Source organism: Phascolarctos cinereus, unplaced genomic scaffold (assembly GCF_003287225.1).
Source record: "Phascolarctos cinereus isolate Bilbo 61053 unplaced genomic scaffold, phaCin_HiC Scaffold_8;HRSCAF=390, whole genome shotgun sequence".
Classification (NCBI taxonomy): domain Eukaryota; kingdom Metazoa; phylum Chordata; class Mammalia; order Diprotodontia; family Phascolarctidae; genus Phascolarctos; species Phascolarctos cinereus.
Window position 1 is genome coordinate 68,051,803 of NW_027556291.1, and position 19,955 is coordinate 68,071,757.

At 42.0% G+C, this 19,955-nt stretch overlaps 1 protein-coding gene across 4 annotated transcripts in view; it reads left to right on the plus strand.

Annotated features, from left to right (window-relative positions):
* MTMR8 (myotubularin related protein 8) overlaps positions 1 to 19,550 on the plus strand; it is a 52,115-nt gene extending 32,565 nt beyond the window's left edge. For 3 of the 4 annotated variants that reach the window (XM_020979643.2, XM_078147954.1, XM_078147953.1), the window contains 4 exons: positions 3,027 to 3,155; positions 7,934 to 8,060; positions 11,542 to 11,809; positions 14,293 to 19,550. In XM_020979643.2, the coding sequence (XP_020835302.1) occupies positions 3,027 to 3,155; positions 7,934 to 8,060; positions 11,542 to 11,793 (508 nt within the window). In that variant the 3' untranslated portion in view covers positions 11,794 to 11,809; positions 14,293 to 19,550. The remainder of the gene's footprint in view (positions 1 to 3,026; positions 3,156 to 7,933; positions 8,061 to 11,541; positions 11,810 to 14,292) is intronic. The other variant, XM_020979642.2, reaches the window with a different exon arrangement.
* Positions 19,551 to 19,955: the final 405 nt, after the last annotated feature.

Here is a 19,955-nt window from a genome sequence, read left to right on the forward strand (position 1 = left end):
CACTTGGTGATGAATTCTTTTGTCGTGGAAACCCAAGAAACAGACAATTTAAAAATAGCCCTCAGTCTGGATGAGAGGTTGATCTGGTTGCAACATCTGTCACCTCATTGATCATCAGGGTTGATTTGGCTCATCTGGCTGTCTAGGTGGATGTCTCCTTTCTCCCTCACCATTCCATGTACGTTGCTCCCGAAGCTGCACAGTTGGTCAAAGATGACGACCTTCCCTGACAGAGGCGTTCTGTTTTTCGGTCAAGGGTATACAAGTAGCTGTGCTCCCCTTCTAGAACAAGCTCCCAAGGTCCATTTGTAGGAGAACATAGAGTAGTCAAGCTTCCAAGACTCCAGACACATCCAAATGGGGCACTGCACGTGGTAGTCTGCCTTCCTTTAGAAAAAAATAGCCCCCAGTCCTATGCAACCAACAGCGATGGGGTGGTGGGAAAGCAAGCAGAGAATGCTAAAACTCACACAGAGTTAAACCATCTATATACTTTAACTTAGCTGTTGATAACCTAAATGTGAAATCATTGCCTAGTGACCAAACACTGGCCATCTAGCTGGAGGAACTGAATGACGTTGATTTCAACATTATCCTTGTCAGCACTTATGGTCTTCGGACCTTATAAATAACCCACAAAGTTAACAACAGCAAGCCTAGAGCCTTCCTTTCATATCCACATAAAATCATTTATGACAATAAACTACTTGTGTATGGAGCGTATCTTTAATGAGGCAGGACTGTCACAAGCAATATCACACAGTAGACACATCTTTACCATCATACAACCAATTGGTAGATGTCGAGAATACAAAGTCTTGTCTTCGTTGTTTATTAGCTCTTCAAAGAGAGAGTTGATTCAGTAGAGCCAAATGCAGCCTTATAGCTGTCCTCCAACACGGCTCCCTTCTGTTTGTGAGTGAGGGCTCCTTGGGAGAAATAACAACAGAAATGACCTTGTTTGACCTTTTAACCCTTAATATCAAACGAGATATAAAAGAGAAGAGCTTGAACCAGGGGTGGGGCCACAGGTTCCTCATCCCTCAAACTATCCAAAGGTGTTTACCACAGTCTTGGAGGAGATCCAACACAGAGTTCAAGTTGAAGAGGGTTTGCTTATCCATGGTGAGTTCCTCCAAATGCTCCTGTTTCTGGATGACACCCTTGAATACTGCCAGGCCTCTTTACTGAGATCCATAACCACTCAACTAAGTGTCTGTGCAAGAAGACCCAAGTGGGTGAAGCTGCTCATCTAGGCTCTGGGTTGTGGATCACACTCAGGAAGCCCTGCAATGGTCCATGGATTGGTGCCACCAATACAATGTCATCTAGAAACAATCCATATTGTGGGCGAGCACTGTAGAGATACGGAGGAGAGCAGTGGGCTGAATTGGCTTTGCAGATGTGCAGAGTTCATTTAATGACCGCATGTATCTGTCTGATGTGACATTCTGCCCTTCTTCTACCGGTAGCAGTGTTTGGCCACTGTTGGCAGTATTTGGCCGCAAGTCCCAATAGGCGCCTCCAAATTGTAAAACTCCTCTTCGACATTTAAAACCGTCACAATGTGGATCTAATCTTTCTTTCCGGGCACATGTGCTCTCTTCCTGCCAAACTGACCTACTGCTATTCACTGTACATCAGAAGTATCAAATTTGTGGCCCTTGTGGCTAAACCAAAATCAAATGCAATTGGGAAATGTTTAACAAAATAAATACAAATACAATAAGATATAGATAATTGTGGTTTTCTAAGTCAATATTCAGTCCATGGGGATTGGTTTCTCTTTGAGTTTGACACCATTATTATACATGATATCCCATCACCCACCTCTGTGTCTTGGCATACAGTGTCCCCCGTGCGTGGAATACTCTTGGAACCCTTAAGTCTTCTCAAGGTGCAGATCAAATACCGCCTCTGACAAAAGGCCTTTACCCCTGTTGTTAGTGCGTCTGCCAAAGAAATCACTTTGTGTGCATCTTATATTTATTGATCTTTGTACACATTGTATCTCCCCCAAGTTAAAGATAAGCTCCTTGAGGACAAAGAAGGCCTTTTTTGTCTTTAAATCTCAGTACTTAGCACAGTGTCTTCCACATAGTATGTGCTCGCTGAATTAAATTGACATTAAAATTTGTGTCACCCAGAGAGTACATGGTGGGTGTGCAGAGGAGAAATGGAGCAGTGGATGCCAGCAAAGAAATGTAACATCAAAAAAAAAAAAATAGGGGGCAGCTATGTGGCGCAGTAGATAGAGCACCAGCCCTGAAGTCAGGAGGACCTCAGTTCAAATCCAGCCTCAGAACAAACACTTGACACTTACTAGGTGTGTGACCCTAGGCAAGTCACTTAACCCCAATTGCCTAATAAATAAATACATAAATGAATGAGTGAATGAATGAATAAAAAAGAAAATAGGTTGGTCATGTGGCAAAAACAAGGACACTGATATCTCTTCGACATCAAAAGAAATCAAGGGGCAGCTAGGTGGCACAGTGGATAGAGCACTGGCCCTGAAGTCAGGAGGACCTGAGTTCAAATCCAGCCTCAGACCAAACACTTGACACTTACTAGCTGTGTGACCCTGGGCAAGTCACTTAACCCCAATTGCCTGAAAAAAAGCGAGAGATCAAGGAAGGGAGATTGTGTGAAACCCCAGAATGAACCTATGAGAGCACTCAGAGACATTGACAGGCATGGGGAGGTTGTCATGGGGTTCATCGGAGGTAATATACACATTAATTGCAAGACGTACCTTTGAATATTTGGAAGTGAATTGTTTTTTAGACAGATAATCTCAAAGTTAGAGCATTTTAAAGACTTGTCCAAAGTTACATGGCCAGTAAGTACCAGAACTGAGCACTTTGACCATATCATGTCATTAATAAACCTTCCTACCGATGATATCTCTCACCTGTTTTCCCTGTCTGCCCTTACCACCCCTCCACTTGAGTTATATAACTTCTTACAAAAACTTGACTGGTTCACAAGGTCAATCGGACTTTGTTGCTTTTGTTTTTAAACAGAATCTTTGAGAGAACCCATTCCTTGTGGCCTTTCCTGTTACAGAAGAAAACTGAGTTCAGGAACCCACTGTACAAGGGCATCACTGCTTATGGGGTACTTCATCCCAACACTTTACCATTCAGCTTCCAGTAAGTTCTAAGCTGTGTTTCTCCTGTTCTCCTTTCAGAGTAAGAGGAGTAAAGATGATGAGGTTTTTGTTATTTGTGGCTACTTTCTGTTAGTTGCCAGTTTTTCCCCAGTAGCACCTTGCCAGAGAATGGGGAAAAGATAAACAGTGAGCTAGAAAACATGGAGAATAGCTCCACATAGCAGTGGAGGATATCTCTGCATGGCAGCAGAGGATAGCCTCATGGTGGCAAAGGATAACCCCATGTGGTGGCAGAGAATAGCCTCATGGTGGCAGAGGATAGCCTCATGGTGGTAAAGGATAGCCCCATGTGGTGGCGGAGCATAGCCACGTGTGGCAGCAGAGGGTAGCCACATGTGGTGGCAGAGGATAGCCTCATGGTGGCAGAGGATAGTCTCATGTGGTGGCGGAGGATAGCTCTGTGTGGCAGCAGAAGATAGCCTCATGGTGGCAGAGGATAGCTCTGTATGGCAGCAGAGGATAGCCTCATGGTGGTAGAGAATAGCCCCAGGTGGTGGAGGAGGATAGCCCCACGTGGCGGCGGAGGATAGCCACGTGTGGCAGCAGAGGATAGCCTCATGGTGGCAGAGGATAGCCCCATGTGGTGGCGGAGGATAGCCACGTGTGGTGGTGCATGCCTGGAACACCTGCTTTGGGAGAAGCTGAAGCTGGTGGAGTCCTGAGCTATAGTCAACCAAGCTGACCCAAGGAAGAAATGGGGCAGGTCAAAGCTTCTGTGCCAAGCAACAGTAGGATCAGGCCCCTGAATAGACAATGCGCTGCTAGCCTGGGCAAGATAGGGAGGCCAGTCTCCAAAAATTTTTCAAAAAGAAAGGAAAATATATGGAAATTGACTTTTTTTGGTCAGCAAGTCAACCATATCAAGAAGTAGAAGTCAGGGACCACATTGAAAATCTTACTGCCAGCAGCTTCGTCTAGATGCTCATACTTTTCACTAATGAGAACCGTCAGAATCTGCAGACACTTCTAACTTATCTCTGTGCCAAATTGGCCATGGCTAATGAAAATCCATTAAGGGCAGCTAGGTGGTGCAGTGGATAGAGCACTGGGCTTGAAGCCAGAAAGGCCTGAGTTCAAATCCAGACTAAGACTACCTGTGTGACTCTGGGCAAGTCACTTAACCTCTATTTGCTTCAGTTCCTCATCCATAAAATGGGAGCATGCTAGAGAAAGAAATGGCAAATCATTCTAGTACCTTTGCCAAGAAAACCCCATGGACAAAAGTCCATGAGGTCATGTAGAGTTGGCCACAGCTGAATAGCTGAACAACGACATATGGAAATCCACATACATACTTTTAGCCTTGAAAGTAATTTTAATTCAACAAACATTAAGTACCGAATATGTTTGCAGGGGGCTTCAAGAAGCTTATTATCTAATGGGATAATGGCTAAATACACAAGTAACCATTAAATAGAGGCAGGAGTACAGAAGGTGAGAGAGGGATCTAGGCAGAGTGCTCTGAAACATTTGAGGAGGAAAAACAGAGATAGGAAAGTATCAGAACAGAAGAGCTCTTGCTCTTGAAGATAAAGAGGGAGGGAAGGACTTCAGCAAACAGAAATGGAGGACTGGAGCCCATTCTAGGCAGGGAACCAATGTGAGCAAAGATATGAATGTGGGACGGGGTGGGATAAGACACAGGAATGAAGAGGGATCCATTTGGCTAGATGATAGAGTATATGAAGGATGAGATATGCAGTTGGAGAGATAGGATGGGGCCAGGCTGTAGAGGATCTCGAATGCCAGAGCAAGGAAACACTTACCTTGTTGAGTAGGCTATGAAGAACCACTGAGGTTTTTTGAGTAGAGGATTAACACAGTCATACTGGCACATATGGAATATTGCTCAGACTTTGATGTAGACAATAAATTAGATGCAGGGGTGGGGAACCTGTGACCCCTGAGGTCCTCGGGTGTGGCCTTTTGATTGAGTCCCGGGTTTACAGAACAAATCCTTTTATTAAGGGGATTTGTTCTGTGAAGTTTGGATTTAGTCAAAGGGCTACACTTGAGGACCTAGAGGGCCACATATGGCCTTCTAGGTCCTCAGGTGTGGCCTTTTGATTGAGTCCCAGGTTTACAGAACAAATCCTTTTATTAAGGGGATTTGTTCTGTAAAGTTTGGATTCAGTCAAAGGGCAGCACTTAGGGACCTAGAGGGCCACATGTGGCCTGAGGCTGCAGGTTCCCCACCCCTGGATTACAGTGTGGATAGACCAGAGGTAGGAAGCCTGATCTTTCTGCTTCCAGTAATTTCAACCTCTCCACTTACTCTGCAGAGTAGCCCAACAGCCTAATCTGAGGACTTTCTCCTGTACCTGCTCACCCTGGTTATAGCTAGTTGTTTAATGAACTACATGGAAATGCTCAGACTTTGGAACAGCCTAGACAGCAGATAAAAGAAGAAGAGCAAAGGAGCTGAATTATCTACTACCTATTTCTATACTTTGATTAAGTCAGAATTAGTTACGTTTAAAAATAACACATTGTTGGGGCAGCTACGTGGTGCAGTGAATAGAGCACTAGTCCTAGAGTCAGGAGGACCTGAGTTCAAATGTGACCTCAGACACTTGACACTTACTAGTGGTGTGACCCTGGGTAAGTCACTTAACCCCGATTGCCTTACCAAAACAAACAAATAAACAAAAATAATACATGGTTGTTGTGCATTCACAATAGCAGTATTGATTCTTCAGCAAATCTTGTCCCAAACTGCTTAATTACATAGCACACACTTTGCTTTGCACCTCTTGAACATAATCACCATGTAATATTGGGTATTAGAGTTGCAATAATCCTATCCTTCTACTGAACCAGAAGTGCGATGAAATTTGCAACTGTCCTATCTAAATTTTGTATTTCTCCCAGTGCCTAGGATGGGGCTTCTGCAAATGGTCAGTGCTTAATCAATGTTTATCAAGGCACAATCATTCTGGAAAGCCATTCGGAATTCTGCTTTTAACAAAGTTACTAAAATGTGCATAGCTTTCAACCTAGAGATTTCATTGCTGCGCATATGAAACGCTGGTTCATTTCCGGGGTCTCCCCAAACTCTTGAGTGGGATTTGAAACTTTTAATGCTTTACTAGTTTCAGTGTTTGGGTACACATAGCAATGCTTTGTAGAAGCAAAGAATTGGAAGCAAAATAGAACCTTATTAGTTGGGGAAATGGATGAATGAATTGTGATGAGGGAGAGAGGAAATAAGCATTTATGAAGTGCCTGCTGTGTGCCAGGCTTTGTGCTAAGCCTAATGTGATCCTTATAACAACTCTGTCAGGTAGGTGCTATTATAATCCCCATTTTACAGTTGAGGAAACTGAGGCACCCAGGTTAAGTGACTTGGCCAGGGTCTCATACAGCTAGTAAGTATTTGAGGCCAGATTTGAACTTGGGACTTTCTGATTCCAGGCCCAGTGTTCTATAGCACTATACTTCCTAGCTGCCTTATGGTATCTGTATATAATAGAATATTATTGTGCCATGAGAAATGATAAGCATGAAGAATTCAGAGAAACTTGTAAAGATTTTCTAGAAATTAATACAGAGTTTAAAAAAAGCAAATTCAAAAAATTATGCACTCTGATGTTTAAAAAGTTTGAGAGATATAGTTTATGGGTAATTTAATCCTTTTATTACTAAGGCCAACATGTTTATTAATAAAAGAATGGTCATTTTTAGCTGTTCCTTTTAGACCAAAGACCCCTCATGGTGGTGGGCTCACAGTTTATATGCCCTTGGGTTCCTGAGGGTGGTAATCAACTCTGATTGGCTAACAATTAATGAGAAAATGAATATTACAATGTGGGACAATTAATGAGAAAATGAATATTACAATGTGGGTCTTGGAGAATGTGACTTGGACGACCCAAGTCTTGGTCACAGAGACAACAATTTCCATATCACCTGGCCAATAAAAGGGGGAATCAACATTTTCTCAGACCTGAGTAAACACAATGAACAAAAATGCACTCATTAGCCTAAACTTCGAATTTCTTTTATTGTCTTTGATTAGATCTCAGCCAACCTGGCTGGGTAAGTCTTTGAGAAAGATTTCCCATACTGGTTGATTTCTGGATGAGGAAGTAGAAAAGGAGGGAAAGGTTGGTCTTAATTCAATAATTATTTATTAATACAAGAGGGAAATCATCATTTCTCTCAGCACCATGGCTGTAGCAATATTGGTTGGTTGGTGGTTGTCCATTGTTGTCGAAGAGGACCAAAATGGCATCACTGTGGTAGAGTCAACGTAGGGTGCAACTGTACAAACTGCAACAATGCAAAGGGAAAGGGAAAGCAAACCCTAAATGTTGTGACAGCCCTGAAGAAGAGGTGAGAAAATTCCCCTCTCCATTACAGCGGTGAGGGACCATGGATGTGGAGCACTGCATTCGCTATCATAAATAGTCCATGTGTTCATTTCACTTTTTCCCCCTTTTTTATAAGGAATGGCTTGCTGGGTAGGAGAAAGGAAAGGAAGGATCTCTTCAGAGTGAATGTGATATCAAAACAAAAGGCATCAATAAAAATATTTTAAAACAAATGTTCATTGAATGAAATATTTTTTTCTCCTGGAAATATCTTGTGTCCTAGCCATGGTGAAGGCATTGTTGAAAAGCTTTCCTTTTAACTTCTGTTTGAGGCCTTCCTCAGTGACTATTTTGGATGGGTGGAAGTTGATATATGAGAAAAGGGCAGTGACCTTCTGCCCCAGTGTGACTGCCTATTCTTATTCCTTTTCTTGTGCTTTTGAAGGTTCTGGTGTGGAATGTACCATCGTTTTGACAAAGGGATGCACCCCAAGCAGAGCATGCTGGACTGTCTCCTCCAACTTCTGAATCGGCAAGTGAAGATGGAGGAGGACATGACACACTTAGAGACTGTGAGTTTCTGGGGGCCCTCCAAAGATTTCCTTCCTCAGTTAGCCTGGCTAGCCCAACTCCAAAGTTGCTCCTTCAACCTGCTTGCTGGGTTCACCTTTTTATGCAGAATTTTAGGTGGCTTTAGGTAACGCATCCAAGTTCACATCAGTTAAGTCCCCCTTAGAATGCTACAGGGAGAAATGTAAAGTCCCACATTTGGGTTCCAAAAATTAACTGGACAATAGAGGGTGAGGAAGGCATGGCTCAATGCCAGTCCATGTGATAAAGGCTGGAGAGTTTTAATAGGCATTAAGCTCAGTGTGAGTTACATAGGTGAATTGGCAGCCCCCAAAGCCAATTTTGTCCTAGCCTGTTCTAATAATAGCAATATGGTGTCCAGAATAAAGAAGCTGCCTCCCCCTGCCCCAAAGTCCAGTGTAGAAATACAGTTATCCATTCCACATCAAGGGGGTTAAGGGCACGGTACCCCTGCTATCTGCATAAAAATTTTTGGCCTGCCTTTCATACCGTATACATCTAATTTTTTTTTCTTTTTCTTTTGTGGAGTGTTTACAATACCTTATTGTAAAATTTGGGTTCAGTATGTTGTCATAGGCTCTGTGTCATCTGCTGGCTATCTTGTGTTATCTACAGCTTCCACAAAATTCCCCCAAAATTCCCATTTGATTTCTTATGCCAACCCATGATATATTAAAACCATGATGGGGAAAGTCACAATGTGGAAGGGTTAACTGTACCAGGATAATACCTAGGAGAGATTGGTCACAAGCAGAAAGGAGAGGATAGTCTCTGCTTTCCCCTTTTCTGAGCAAGCCACATCCAGAATACTGCATCCAGGTCTGAACACTATTTTCAGAAAGGTTAACATGCTAGAGGATGTCCTGAGGAGGGCGATCTCTAAGGATAGGTGAAAGGTCTTAAAGTTCTTGATGTGAAGATAATTGAAATAGGACTATTGTATGAAAACTATAGTAAGATTTCAACTCAGTATAAGGAAAACCTTTTACTTACTAGATGGTTCTCTAAGTAAAATGGGATTCCTTAGGAAGTAATGAGTTTCCCATGACTGGGCATGGTAAAGTGCAGGGGTGGGGAACCTGTGTCCTCAAGGCCATATGTGGCCCCCTAGGTCCTCAAGTGCGGCCCTTTGACTGAATCTAAACTCCCCAGAACAAATCCCCTTCATAAAAGGATTTGTTCTGTAAAACTTGGACTCAGTGAAAGGGCCACACTTGAGGATCTAGAGGGCCGCGTGTGACCTTGAGGCCACAGGTTCCCCACCCCAGGTTAAGTAGAAGCATCTTGACCACTTGTCTTGACCCACAGAATGATTTAGAAGAGATTTCAGAAGGAATTTAGACCAGTTTGACCATGAAGAAAAACCTTCTCCACAACTATGCCAAGAAATCTTTACCCAGCCTCCGCTTGGAGGCAGTAAGTGATGAGGAGCTGCCAAGGCTGTCTCCCAAGGCTGTCCGTTCTCCTTTTCTACTGCTCTTAGTGTTAGGAAGTTTTTCATTTTGTTGAGCTGAAATCTCTCCAATTTCCTACTGCTCCTGGCTATCAAGGGGATAGAGAGGTTGAATCAGATGACCTCTAATGTTCCTGACAACTCAAAGTTTGTAGGACTTCCTGAGTAATGCTTTTCCTCAATGACTGTCAGCAAAAAGGACAACCAGCTATTTCAACGAAGGTGTTGGTTTTATCAGTTTGGTTGGAAATGAAGGAGTAAGGAACCAGACTGGCACTTGTTGGTGCAATAGACCCAGGGGTGGAGATCCTATGGCCCCAAGGCCACATGTGGCCCTCTAGGTCCTCAGGTGTGGCCTTTTGACTGAATCCAAACTTTCCAGAACAAATCCCCTTCATGAAAGGATTTCTTCAGTAAAACTGGGACTCAGTCAAAAGGCCATACAGGGGGACCTAGAGGGTCACATGTGGCCTTAAGGCTGCAGGTTCCCCACCCCTGAGGGGCTAGCCTAAAGTCATGAGGGATATTAATAAGGTGGCAATGTACCCACCCTACAGATAGATAGTGAGTCTGGACTTAGAACTTTGCTGGTTTAAGGAGCTCTCTGATGGAGAAATTCCCTGTACCTTCTCTTCAGCTTAGAGTCTTAGAGATTTACCTAGAGCATTAAGGGATTAAATAACGTTCCCAGAGTCACACAACCAGTATATGTCAGAAGGAGGGTTTGAACCCAAGTCACATCGGCTTCAAAGCCACGTCTGTCTCCATAACTCTGTATTACCTCTCTGCCCTATTCCACTGATTAGAGTTGTGACATTGTTCTCATTTACTACAAAGAAAATCTCTTCCATGGGCCTTTTCCTGTCCTTTCCACATTAATCATTAACTGATGTTTGAGAGTTTTTACCATCACCTTTACTAGTAACAACAGATTTTAAAAGTTGGAAATGTGTATTAAATGACCAATTTTAAAAGATCTTTTTAGAAAATGTAACGTCTGATGAGCTACCTAGTTGGAGAATAGGCTAAAATGGAAGATGTGTGTGGAAGGGAGAAGGAGAGGGGAGACCCTCGTGAGAGAGAATTCTTCATCAGGGTCTGCTCTTTGTCCTCCAGGAGTGAATCAGCTCTATTCAACTAAGCCACTGCTTTTCTGCTCATTGTGACTGGGCAAGTAGCCATTTTTGTTCTAAAAATTAAATGTATCCTGACCACATCAGATCCCAGTTCCCCTCAGCTTGTGGATATATTGCTGGGAATGAAAAAAAAATTGCAATAACTTGTTTTCCAGTAGTTGGGGGAAACTCCCCTTCCCCCACTATCCTGAGATTCAGGATGTTAGAACCAGTTTAAGGCAGAATTTGGAAGGAGGGAGATTTTTTTCCTTCCTTCTCCCTCCTCCTTTTCCCCAGCCTGGCCCCACACACAGACCAGCATCCTTTGTGCCATTTCAATGGCTCCCTGCTAAGTCTTATTAAAGGTTCTTTGTCCTGCCTTGTTCCCATGGAGCCTTGAGGCGTGACTGGCTTGCTAATGCCATCCTAACTGATGCACTACTAGCTGTGTCGGTGCATTAATGTACTTCCCCATCTTGGCTTCTGGCTGTTTTATGTAATTTTTTTTTTATTTTTCATTTCGTTTACTTTAGCAGGTTTTTTTTTTATTTTTAATATTCATTTTTTTAAATTTTGAGTTCTGAATTCTCTCCCCACACACACACACCAGCCTGTGTTTTAAAAGAGTATTCTAGGGTAAAGTGTCTTATCCCAAAGGAATGAATCTCTATGGATGGGAATTTGAAGACCTTTGGCAACTGGTAGAGATATTTGGGGGGATGGGGGTGGGGATGGCTTCAAAGCAAGTCAAGCGAGTGCCAGTGAGGAAGATTGTTCATGCACCTGCTGGTGCTGTTTGGTTTCTTCTCATGTTTCACAGTTCCTTTCCCCCCCCCCTCTCTCTCTCTGTCTCTCTCTCTCCCCACCCCCCACCTTTCCCTGTTGCTAACATAGAAGCTGCCAGGCCTCCATGTTCTCTCCCTGGAAGATACTTGTATTCAGCCTCAGACAGAAAGTGCCTTGAGGAAGCCTCTGAAAAATCTACCGCCTGACATTCCACCTGCCTTGCTACCCAATGGCAGCCTAACTGGGGAAGGAGATGTACTGCCTGATCTGGCTGCAAAGCAAAAACAGTCTGTGTTCACCTCAAACCAGCCACCCAGCACTGGAAATAGAGGCCAACATCAAGAAGAAAAACATCAGTGATCCGGCTGCATTTGGGGTACAGTGAAATAGATAAAACAATATAGTAAAACCTCCCTGACTAATCTTTGCCCTTCTGCCTGAGGTCATCTACTTAACTGTTGATGGGCAGAATAGTCCTTTTTTTTTTTTTTTTGCTTTTTGGTGAGGCAATTGGGGTTAAGTGACTTGCCCAGGGTCACACAGCTAGTAAGAGTCAAGTGTCTGAGGCCTCATTTGAACTCAGGTCCTCCTGACTCCAAGGCAGAAGCTGTATCCACTGAGCCACCTAGCTGTCCCCAGAATATTCTTCTCTAGGGCATATATGGAGTCCAGAGAAGGAATCTCTGCCCATAACTCCCTGCAGATGAAGTGATCCATGTGTACATGCCAAGCTGTGGGAGATAGAGATGAGGAAGAAAATGTGCTATTGTGTTAGAATGGGATTTTTGGTCAGAAATTCCATCTTTGCCCCCAAGCCCTACAGAAAAGAAAACAACCCCAGCTATTTCTACTGCCCTCTTTCTCATACCCTTCCTTCTCCATCCTTACTGACTCATCCTAGCATACGTGGAGTCATTGGAGATTAATGCAACAGATCAATACAGTAAAATCGTGCTAATTTTTTTTTTTGAATGGAAAGGGAGAGGTCTGAATTCTAGGCTATTTTATAAGAAAATGTCACGTTGAAAGACACATAGTAATAATGCACAGCAAGAACTCATACTTCTCCCAGCACTTGCTTAATGAATGGAGGGGACTCATAGGTAATAATTCTTAACTAACTTTTTAGCATGAATGGGAACAGATGGGTTTTAGAGGCATCAGAAAATGACTAGAAAAAGAACTCAGTCCCCCAAATCCCCTATAGCATTCATTTGCTTAACAATTTCTCTTCTCCAGAAGTAGAAAGAAGTTTCACTTCAGTGACAAAAGTCTCAAAATGCAAAGAGATCTCAGAGGTCATTTAGTCTATCCTCACCAGGGATCCCCCCTCCCCCATCACTAGTAAGGAGTCAATCTAGCCTCTGCTTGAGGACTTCCAGTCTTTAAAGGATGGTAGCCCATTACTGAGCATGGAAACTCATCTCATCTCTGTACAATCCTCATTATTGCTAGGAGGATCTTTTTTACATCAAGCCCAAATCTGCTTCCTTATTACTGAGCTCTGTTACTTATCCCAGTTCAGTCCTTTGAGACCAAGAAGAGCAAATCCAATCTTCCCTCCCATGGCAGCTCTAACCAGAACACAAGGAATGTCATCATAACTCCTCCTTCAGCTCCCCAGTCTTCTCCTTGATGAAGATACCTTATTCCTTCTTTAAATGGTCTCTATCCAAGCCACCCTATTCTAGAGACATTCCAGGAGCTTGTCAATGTACAAGCCAAACTAAGTAGTCCTCAATTCCAAATGAGTGAAGTCAGAATTATTGAAGTTTTCCTTCAACCTCTTTGGTTGGAGGATTGAAAATGTCATTGCGTTGGCCATCGGCTTGCCCACCCATCTGGGTTCCTCAATATATGATCGCGTCAGAGGAAAAGTCATGTCCTATGCCCCTTTTTCCTTTTATATCCAATCCCTTATTTTCTATGTCTAAATACTTTCCAGAAAGTCTTCTTATGACAAAAGTGCTTGGGTTTTTTTCCCTCTTATCATCCTATCCTTGTTTTCTCTTGAATGCAATTGAAGAATCAAAATTGGCACGTGTAAATTTTTGGATACCTGTGGAGAAGAAACTCCTTCTTTTTGGAAGTCTGCAAACTTTAGAAATGTCCCCAGTCCTGGAGCATGCCTAAGGCTTCTGGGAAGGATCTATGCTAGGACTCCTTTTGAGGAGCAATGGGGGAAGAGGTAAACAGAGAGACCCCGAAACATACTCTTCTGGGATCTCATTTGAGCCTGAGGAGAACATGTCTTGAGAAAAAGCGTTGTCTCTGAAAACTAAACCAGCCAGATACAAATAAAATCATCTCTTCTAATAGAACTGTCTGATTCCCTGCCCCGCTTCATTCTTTTCACTGCTTGTCTAGCTGGAAGATGCCATTCACTTGTAGGTCTCAATAGGAGAGAGTGACCAGAATTGGGCCCTGGATTGTTTTTTCCTTTGCTCTAGTCTGTTAGCATTGACAACTTTCTTTTAGGAAAGGGATTCTCATTTCTTGAATTTTATTTTTGAATTTGACAAACATTTATAAAGCATCTGCTATGTGCCAGGCATGGGGCTAGGTTTGGAAACACAAGGACAAAAAACAGTCCTATGCCTAAGGGGTCTTAAATTCCATCTGTGCCATTAGCCCTCAGACTTGCTTCCTGAGCTAATTTCATTCAGAAGCTGCAATTTTCTTCTTACTCCCTATTTCAGTCCCTCCTTCTTGAAAGGGAGTCCTTTGTTTGGGAGTTCAAAGTCACAGGAGCGCCGTATCGGCAAAGAAATCAATTCATCTCTCCCAAGAAAGGAAACAAGTCCCATGAGGCTGAGGGGTGGGGAAGAGGCAGGTGTGACCCTGTGACTCTCTTTGCAGAAACCATGACTGTGGATCCAGGCACCATTCCACCAAGCCTCATAATCTGTGAGAAAGGAAAATACAGGACCCGAGGATGTACTCAACAGGAATTACCCATGACCACTCCCTGGAAATTTGCTTTTTATTTATTTTTTTAAAGGTTTTCTTGTTTTTATTGATACTTTTTGCTTTTCTATCACATTTATTTCTGAATTCGTTCCTCCCACTTCTCCTACCCAAGAAGTCATCCCTTGTAACAAAGATTTTTAAAAACAAGGGGAAAAAAAGCAGTTCAGTAAAATTATCCAGTGCCTCAACTATGTTTGACAATTTATATTATATTCTCCACCTATAGTCCTCCACTTCTTCAACTGAGGAAGGCACGTGCCTTCAGGACAATATTTGGTTATTATCATTATACAGGACTCAATTTCCATTTTTTGTTCTTTCCATATATATTATTCACTTACAGTGAATTCAGAGACTTGGGCAGTGGTCTAGTCATTCATTTCTTCCTCCTTTCTTTCTCCTGATTCCTTCAATTTCCCTTAAATCTTTCACCTTTGGGGGCCTTTTTTGCCCCTTCATGGGTCCTCTTTCTTTAATCCCATAATTCAATCTTTTTTTCCCCTTTAACAATAGGTTATAAACAACAGAAAATTATTTGGTAGTGTTTTCTTGATAATTGGACTGTTTCCCTTCTGTTCCTATTGTTTGAGGTTTTTGCAAGTCAAATAATCAGCTCTCCTTTGTGTTTTTGTTTGTTTGTTTATTTTATCAAGAATGCCCCAAATGCCTTTTGTTGTTGTTGTTGGGTCGATCTTTTTTCATTGATGATTAAGCTTAGATTTTCAGGATGTGTTATTTTGATTGTACCTTGTGCACCCTTTGCTTTTTGCAATATATGGTTCCATTCTGCTGTGATTTCTCATAAATGTGGAGTAATCCTGTTATTTGAATTGCCATTCCTTCATATTTGCAGCTCTGTCTCATGTGCTCTCTCTCTCTTTCTCCTCCTTCTCCTTTTTCCTCTCTCTCTCTCTCTTCTTCCTCCTCTTCTTTTTCTTCTCTCTCTTTTCCTCCTCCTCCTCCTTTTTTTTTTTTGACAAAGCAATTGGGGTTAAGTGACTTGCCCAGAGTCACACAGCTAGTAAATGTTATATATCTGAGGCTGGATTTGAACTCAGGTCCTCCTGATTCCAGGCTTGGTGCCCTATCCACTGTGCCACCTAGCTGCCCCATTCTTCTTCTTCTTCTTCTTCTTCTTCTTCTTCTTCTTCTTCTTCTTCTTCTTCTTCTCTTCTTCTTCTTCTTCTTCTTCTTCTTCTTCTTCTTCTTCTTCTTCTTCTCCTCCTCCTTCTCCTTCTCCTTCTCTTTCTCCTTCTCCTTCTCCTCCCCCTCCTTCTCCCCCTCTCCTCCCCTTCCCCTTCCTCCTCTCAACCTCATTAAGCAAGGCAAATTCCAATATTGGCTTTGTCCAATTGTGCACCTCAACTTTATCACCTCTCTGTCAGGAGGCAGGGTAGCATATTTCATCATATATGCATCCTCTGGAATCATGGTTAATCATTGTATTGATTGTCTATTTCCTGGCTGTTCACAAGATGTATTTGTTATTGAAAATGGTGAAATTTAGCCACTGTATGTGAATTCTGAAGCAGGTCCTCTCCAAAATCTGTGGGTGTGCTTTGTTGCCTCTATTCAAAAGTTATAGATAGCTTTCTTGGGTCATTTGCTGCAATATTATAGTCAAGGTTTTTTGTTAATTTCTTATGTTTAAGTTATCTTGGGAAATCCTGTCCTCAGGGTCAGTTGCTTTGCCTTGCATAGAATTCATGAGTTCTCATGATGTTGTTGACTTTGGCTTATCTTCCTCTGAAATTTCTTCTATTTCTTTATTTTTGTATTATAAACATTTATTCTCTCACTCAGACCCTCTGCTACTGTGAAGAGGTTCTCAGTCACATATTCCTTTTTCCTACTCTACTGTTTGTGTTTTAATTCTCCTTGCTCTCTCTGCCTTCTGACCTAGTTTCATTCCTAATTTTTTTTCTTATAAGCATTTTGTTTCTCTTTTGAACTACTCGGTATTTTCTTGCTGCCGTGCAGTGATTTCTATAGGATTATTTTTTTCCGGTAGGTAATTTTGGTCCATAATAATGATAATAATAGTTCATAATGTTCAGGACTCTCTTTGAGGTTTTACTCATTCATCCTTCTGTCACTGGTTTATCTGCTTAAGGACTATTTTTATTCAGGCTTTCTCTCTTGAATGTTTGTGCCTTTCAAACCCACTTTTGTATTTCCAGTTACTTCCCTTTGATTTTGCTCTCTTTGGCACCTCTTCCTTCTATTGCAGCACTGTGGTACCACTTTAGTTCTAATTTAAATGACTTGCCAAATAGTGCTATAGTGCACATTTAATGTTTAGGATTTTACTGATGGGGAAGTGAGAAGAATAAGGGAATAGTATATTGCAGAATCAGATTATTTTCACAGTTAATTTAAAAATCTCAGATGTATTTCTGTCATTCCTCAGATACTCTGTGGAATCATGTAAACCCAACACAATGTCCAGATTCATTTCCCAAGAAATGGGCTTTTAAAATTGCCATTCTGCAAATGGGATTTCCTTCCCCCTCCCTCCTGTTTTAAAAATAATACTTCATATTTCATATTGATTATTGTTGAATCATTTCAGCTGTATCTGACTCTTTGTGACCCCATTTGGGGTTTTCTTGGCAGACATACTGGAGTGGTTTGCCATTTCCTTCTCCAGCTCATTTTACAAATGAGGAAACTGAGGCAAACAGGGTGAAGTGACTTGCCCAAGGTCACACAGCTAGGAAGTGTCTGAGGCCAGATTTGAACTTAGAAAGATGAGTCTTCCTGACTCCAGGCCCAGTGCTCTATCCCCTGCAGCACCACCTAGCTGCCCTCACATTGATTATAGGACTTCAATAACACTTTCACGCATTTATTAAGGTTTACAAAGTTCTTTCCCTTCAATGCTTCTATGCTGGTATTTACAGAATCACAGATGTTTACAGAATCCCAGAATTTTGGAACAAGAAGGGACCTCGGAGGACATCCCAGAATTTTGGAACAAGAAAGGACCTCAGAGGGCATCTAATTCTGCCCATATCCAAAAAGGCATCCATACTACAATATATCCAACAAATGGTCATCTAGCTTCTGGTTGAAGAGAGATAATGAAGGGGAGTCCAGTATCCCTGAGGTGGCCTGTTCCATTTCAGGATAACTCTTATTTTTTGAGACACTTCTCCTGACCTCAAGCTGAAATCTGCTTCTCTGTAACCTCTGCCTATTCCTCCTACATTTGTCCTCTAGGGCCAAGTAGAATAAATCTAATCCTTCTACTACAAAATCCTGAAAGACAGAAATCATGCATCCTCCCCACCTCCCTTCCCCAAGTCAAAACTTCCCTACATCCTTCAATTCATTCCTCATTAGAGGCCTTTCATCATCATGTTTGCCGTTCCTCTAGACACTCTAGTTTATCGATGCTGCCCAGAACAGAGCACTCTAGTCTCGCTGGGCTCTAACCACAGACTGCAAAGGGATTATCAGATCTTTAATTCCTGGAATGCAAAATTGGGGGGGCTTCCTTATATTGTTGGTCCCTACTGAGCTTGCAGTCCACTAAAACCCCAAGATCTTTTTCAGGCACACTCCTGTATAACCATGCTTCCCCCATACTTGTGAAGATGATTTTTAGAACCCCATTGGAAGACTTTACATTGATCCCTATTGAATTTCATCTGATTAAACTCAGCCCAATACTCTGGCTTAACAAAACCTTTTTGAATGCTGACTTTGTCATCTGGTTTGATAACTATCTCTCCTAGTTTGATGTCCTCTAAAAATGTATTGAGTATCCCATCTCTGCAGCCATAGACTTTGGAACTGGATGGGACCTTGTTCATTGTCTGCTTTAGCCCCTTCATTTAATTTTTTTTTCTGAAATGAAACCAATCATAAAATAAAAGCAACAGCAGCAAAACCTACACCTGTGGCAGGGAGCATGCGGCCTTGAGGCCACCTATGGCCTTGTAGGTTCTCAGGTGCTGCCTTTTGACTGAGTCCAATCCTTTTATGAAGGGGATTTATTCTATGAAGTTTGGATTCGGTCGAAGGGCCACACTTGAAGACCTAGAGGGGAGTTGTTCAGTGAACTTTGGATTCAGTCAAAGGGCTACACTTGAGGACCTAGAGGGCCACATGTGGCCTGGAGGCCACAGGTTCCCCACCCCTGAGTCCTAAACCCTATAAACAATTCAGCAAAAACAACATTTTAAAAATGATTTTGAATGGTTGTGCCTTTCTTTCATTTACCAATTGGCTTTTTAAAAATTTCAACACGGGCATTAACTTTGAACAAGTAGCACCAATGGTGACCATTGTGTTTATTTTCTAGGAGCTATGCTACTGTTTCATATATCTCCTTTACATAATTGAAGTCAATGTTTGTATTCTCTGCTTCTGTCACTCTGTGTCAGTTGAATGACTACCCATATTTCTTTTTCATTTTCATATTTATCATCTCTTATCGTGCAGTTCTTTGTGTCACCAACTACCTATATAGCCATTCCCCAATTGTTGGTTAACAACATAGGTTGCTCCCAATTTTTGTTTTTTCAAATAGTACTCCTGTGAATATTTTTGTTCAGATGGGTCTTTTTTTTCCCCTTTCATTAACCTTCTTAAGATATGAAGGTGAAAGTAGGATTGTTGGGGCAAAGGGTATGACATTTATGTTATGAATGTGATTTCTTCAGCCTGCACTTTCATCCTGAAAATCTGCAAATTGCTAAACTCTTGCCACTCCATTCACGTTTGTAATTATGATCACTGATTATGTATTTCCCTCCATCCTATTCTAGTATGCTTTTTCCTCCTTGACAAAGAAGAGGGTCGTGGACCAGATATCCCTTCTGCAGCAATGCTCTGTGCTTGATGCAGTCAGCTTCCCCTTCCCCCCCCTTCTCTTTAGCCAGACCCCAATCATGGGTTCTCCCCTTTCTTTACTTTTTTAAAATACGTCTTTGTTACAACCCGGGCTTGGAGCTTAGGGTTTGTTTTACTTATGACTAATCGCTCCCTGAGTTATGACTCCCATTTTTGTATTCCTGCCTCTCCTTGCTCTGTTCTCTCCTATTTCCCTGTTGATCTAAATGAATTGCTGTACTAACCTCCATATGTGTGTGTATTCTATCTACCTTTGATCAGTTCAAATAAAAGTGACGTTCAAGTGACCTCTTGTTTCTATAGACTTCTAGTTGTACCACCCACCATTATGTGAGATAAGTTCCCCCCTTCCTTGCTTTTCCTCCTCAGTGTAGTTATCCCTTCTGTATTGAGACTTTTCCCATTATGGTTTTGATATATCATGGGTTGACATAAGAAATTAAATGGGAATTTGGGGGGAGTTTTGCAGAAGCCACAGATGACAGGCTAAGGCCAGCAGAGGACAAAGAAAAAATTTAGAAACTCAGAAATGCATAAAATATATGTATAGTACTGTAAACACCCCATAAAAGAAAAAGAAAAAAAATTCAAACTTCTTCTCTGATGTGAAGGGAGGGCCAAAAAATTTTACTCGGATTTTCCAGATCAAGGGGGCACCATGCCCCTAACCCCTGCAATATGGAAAGGATAAC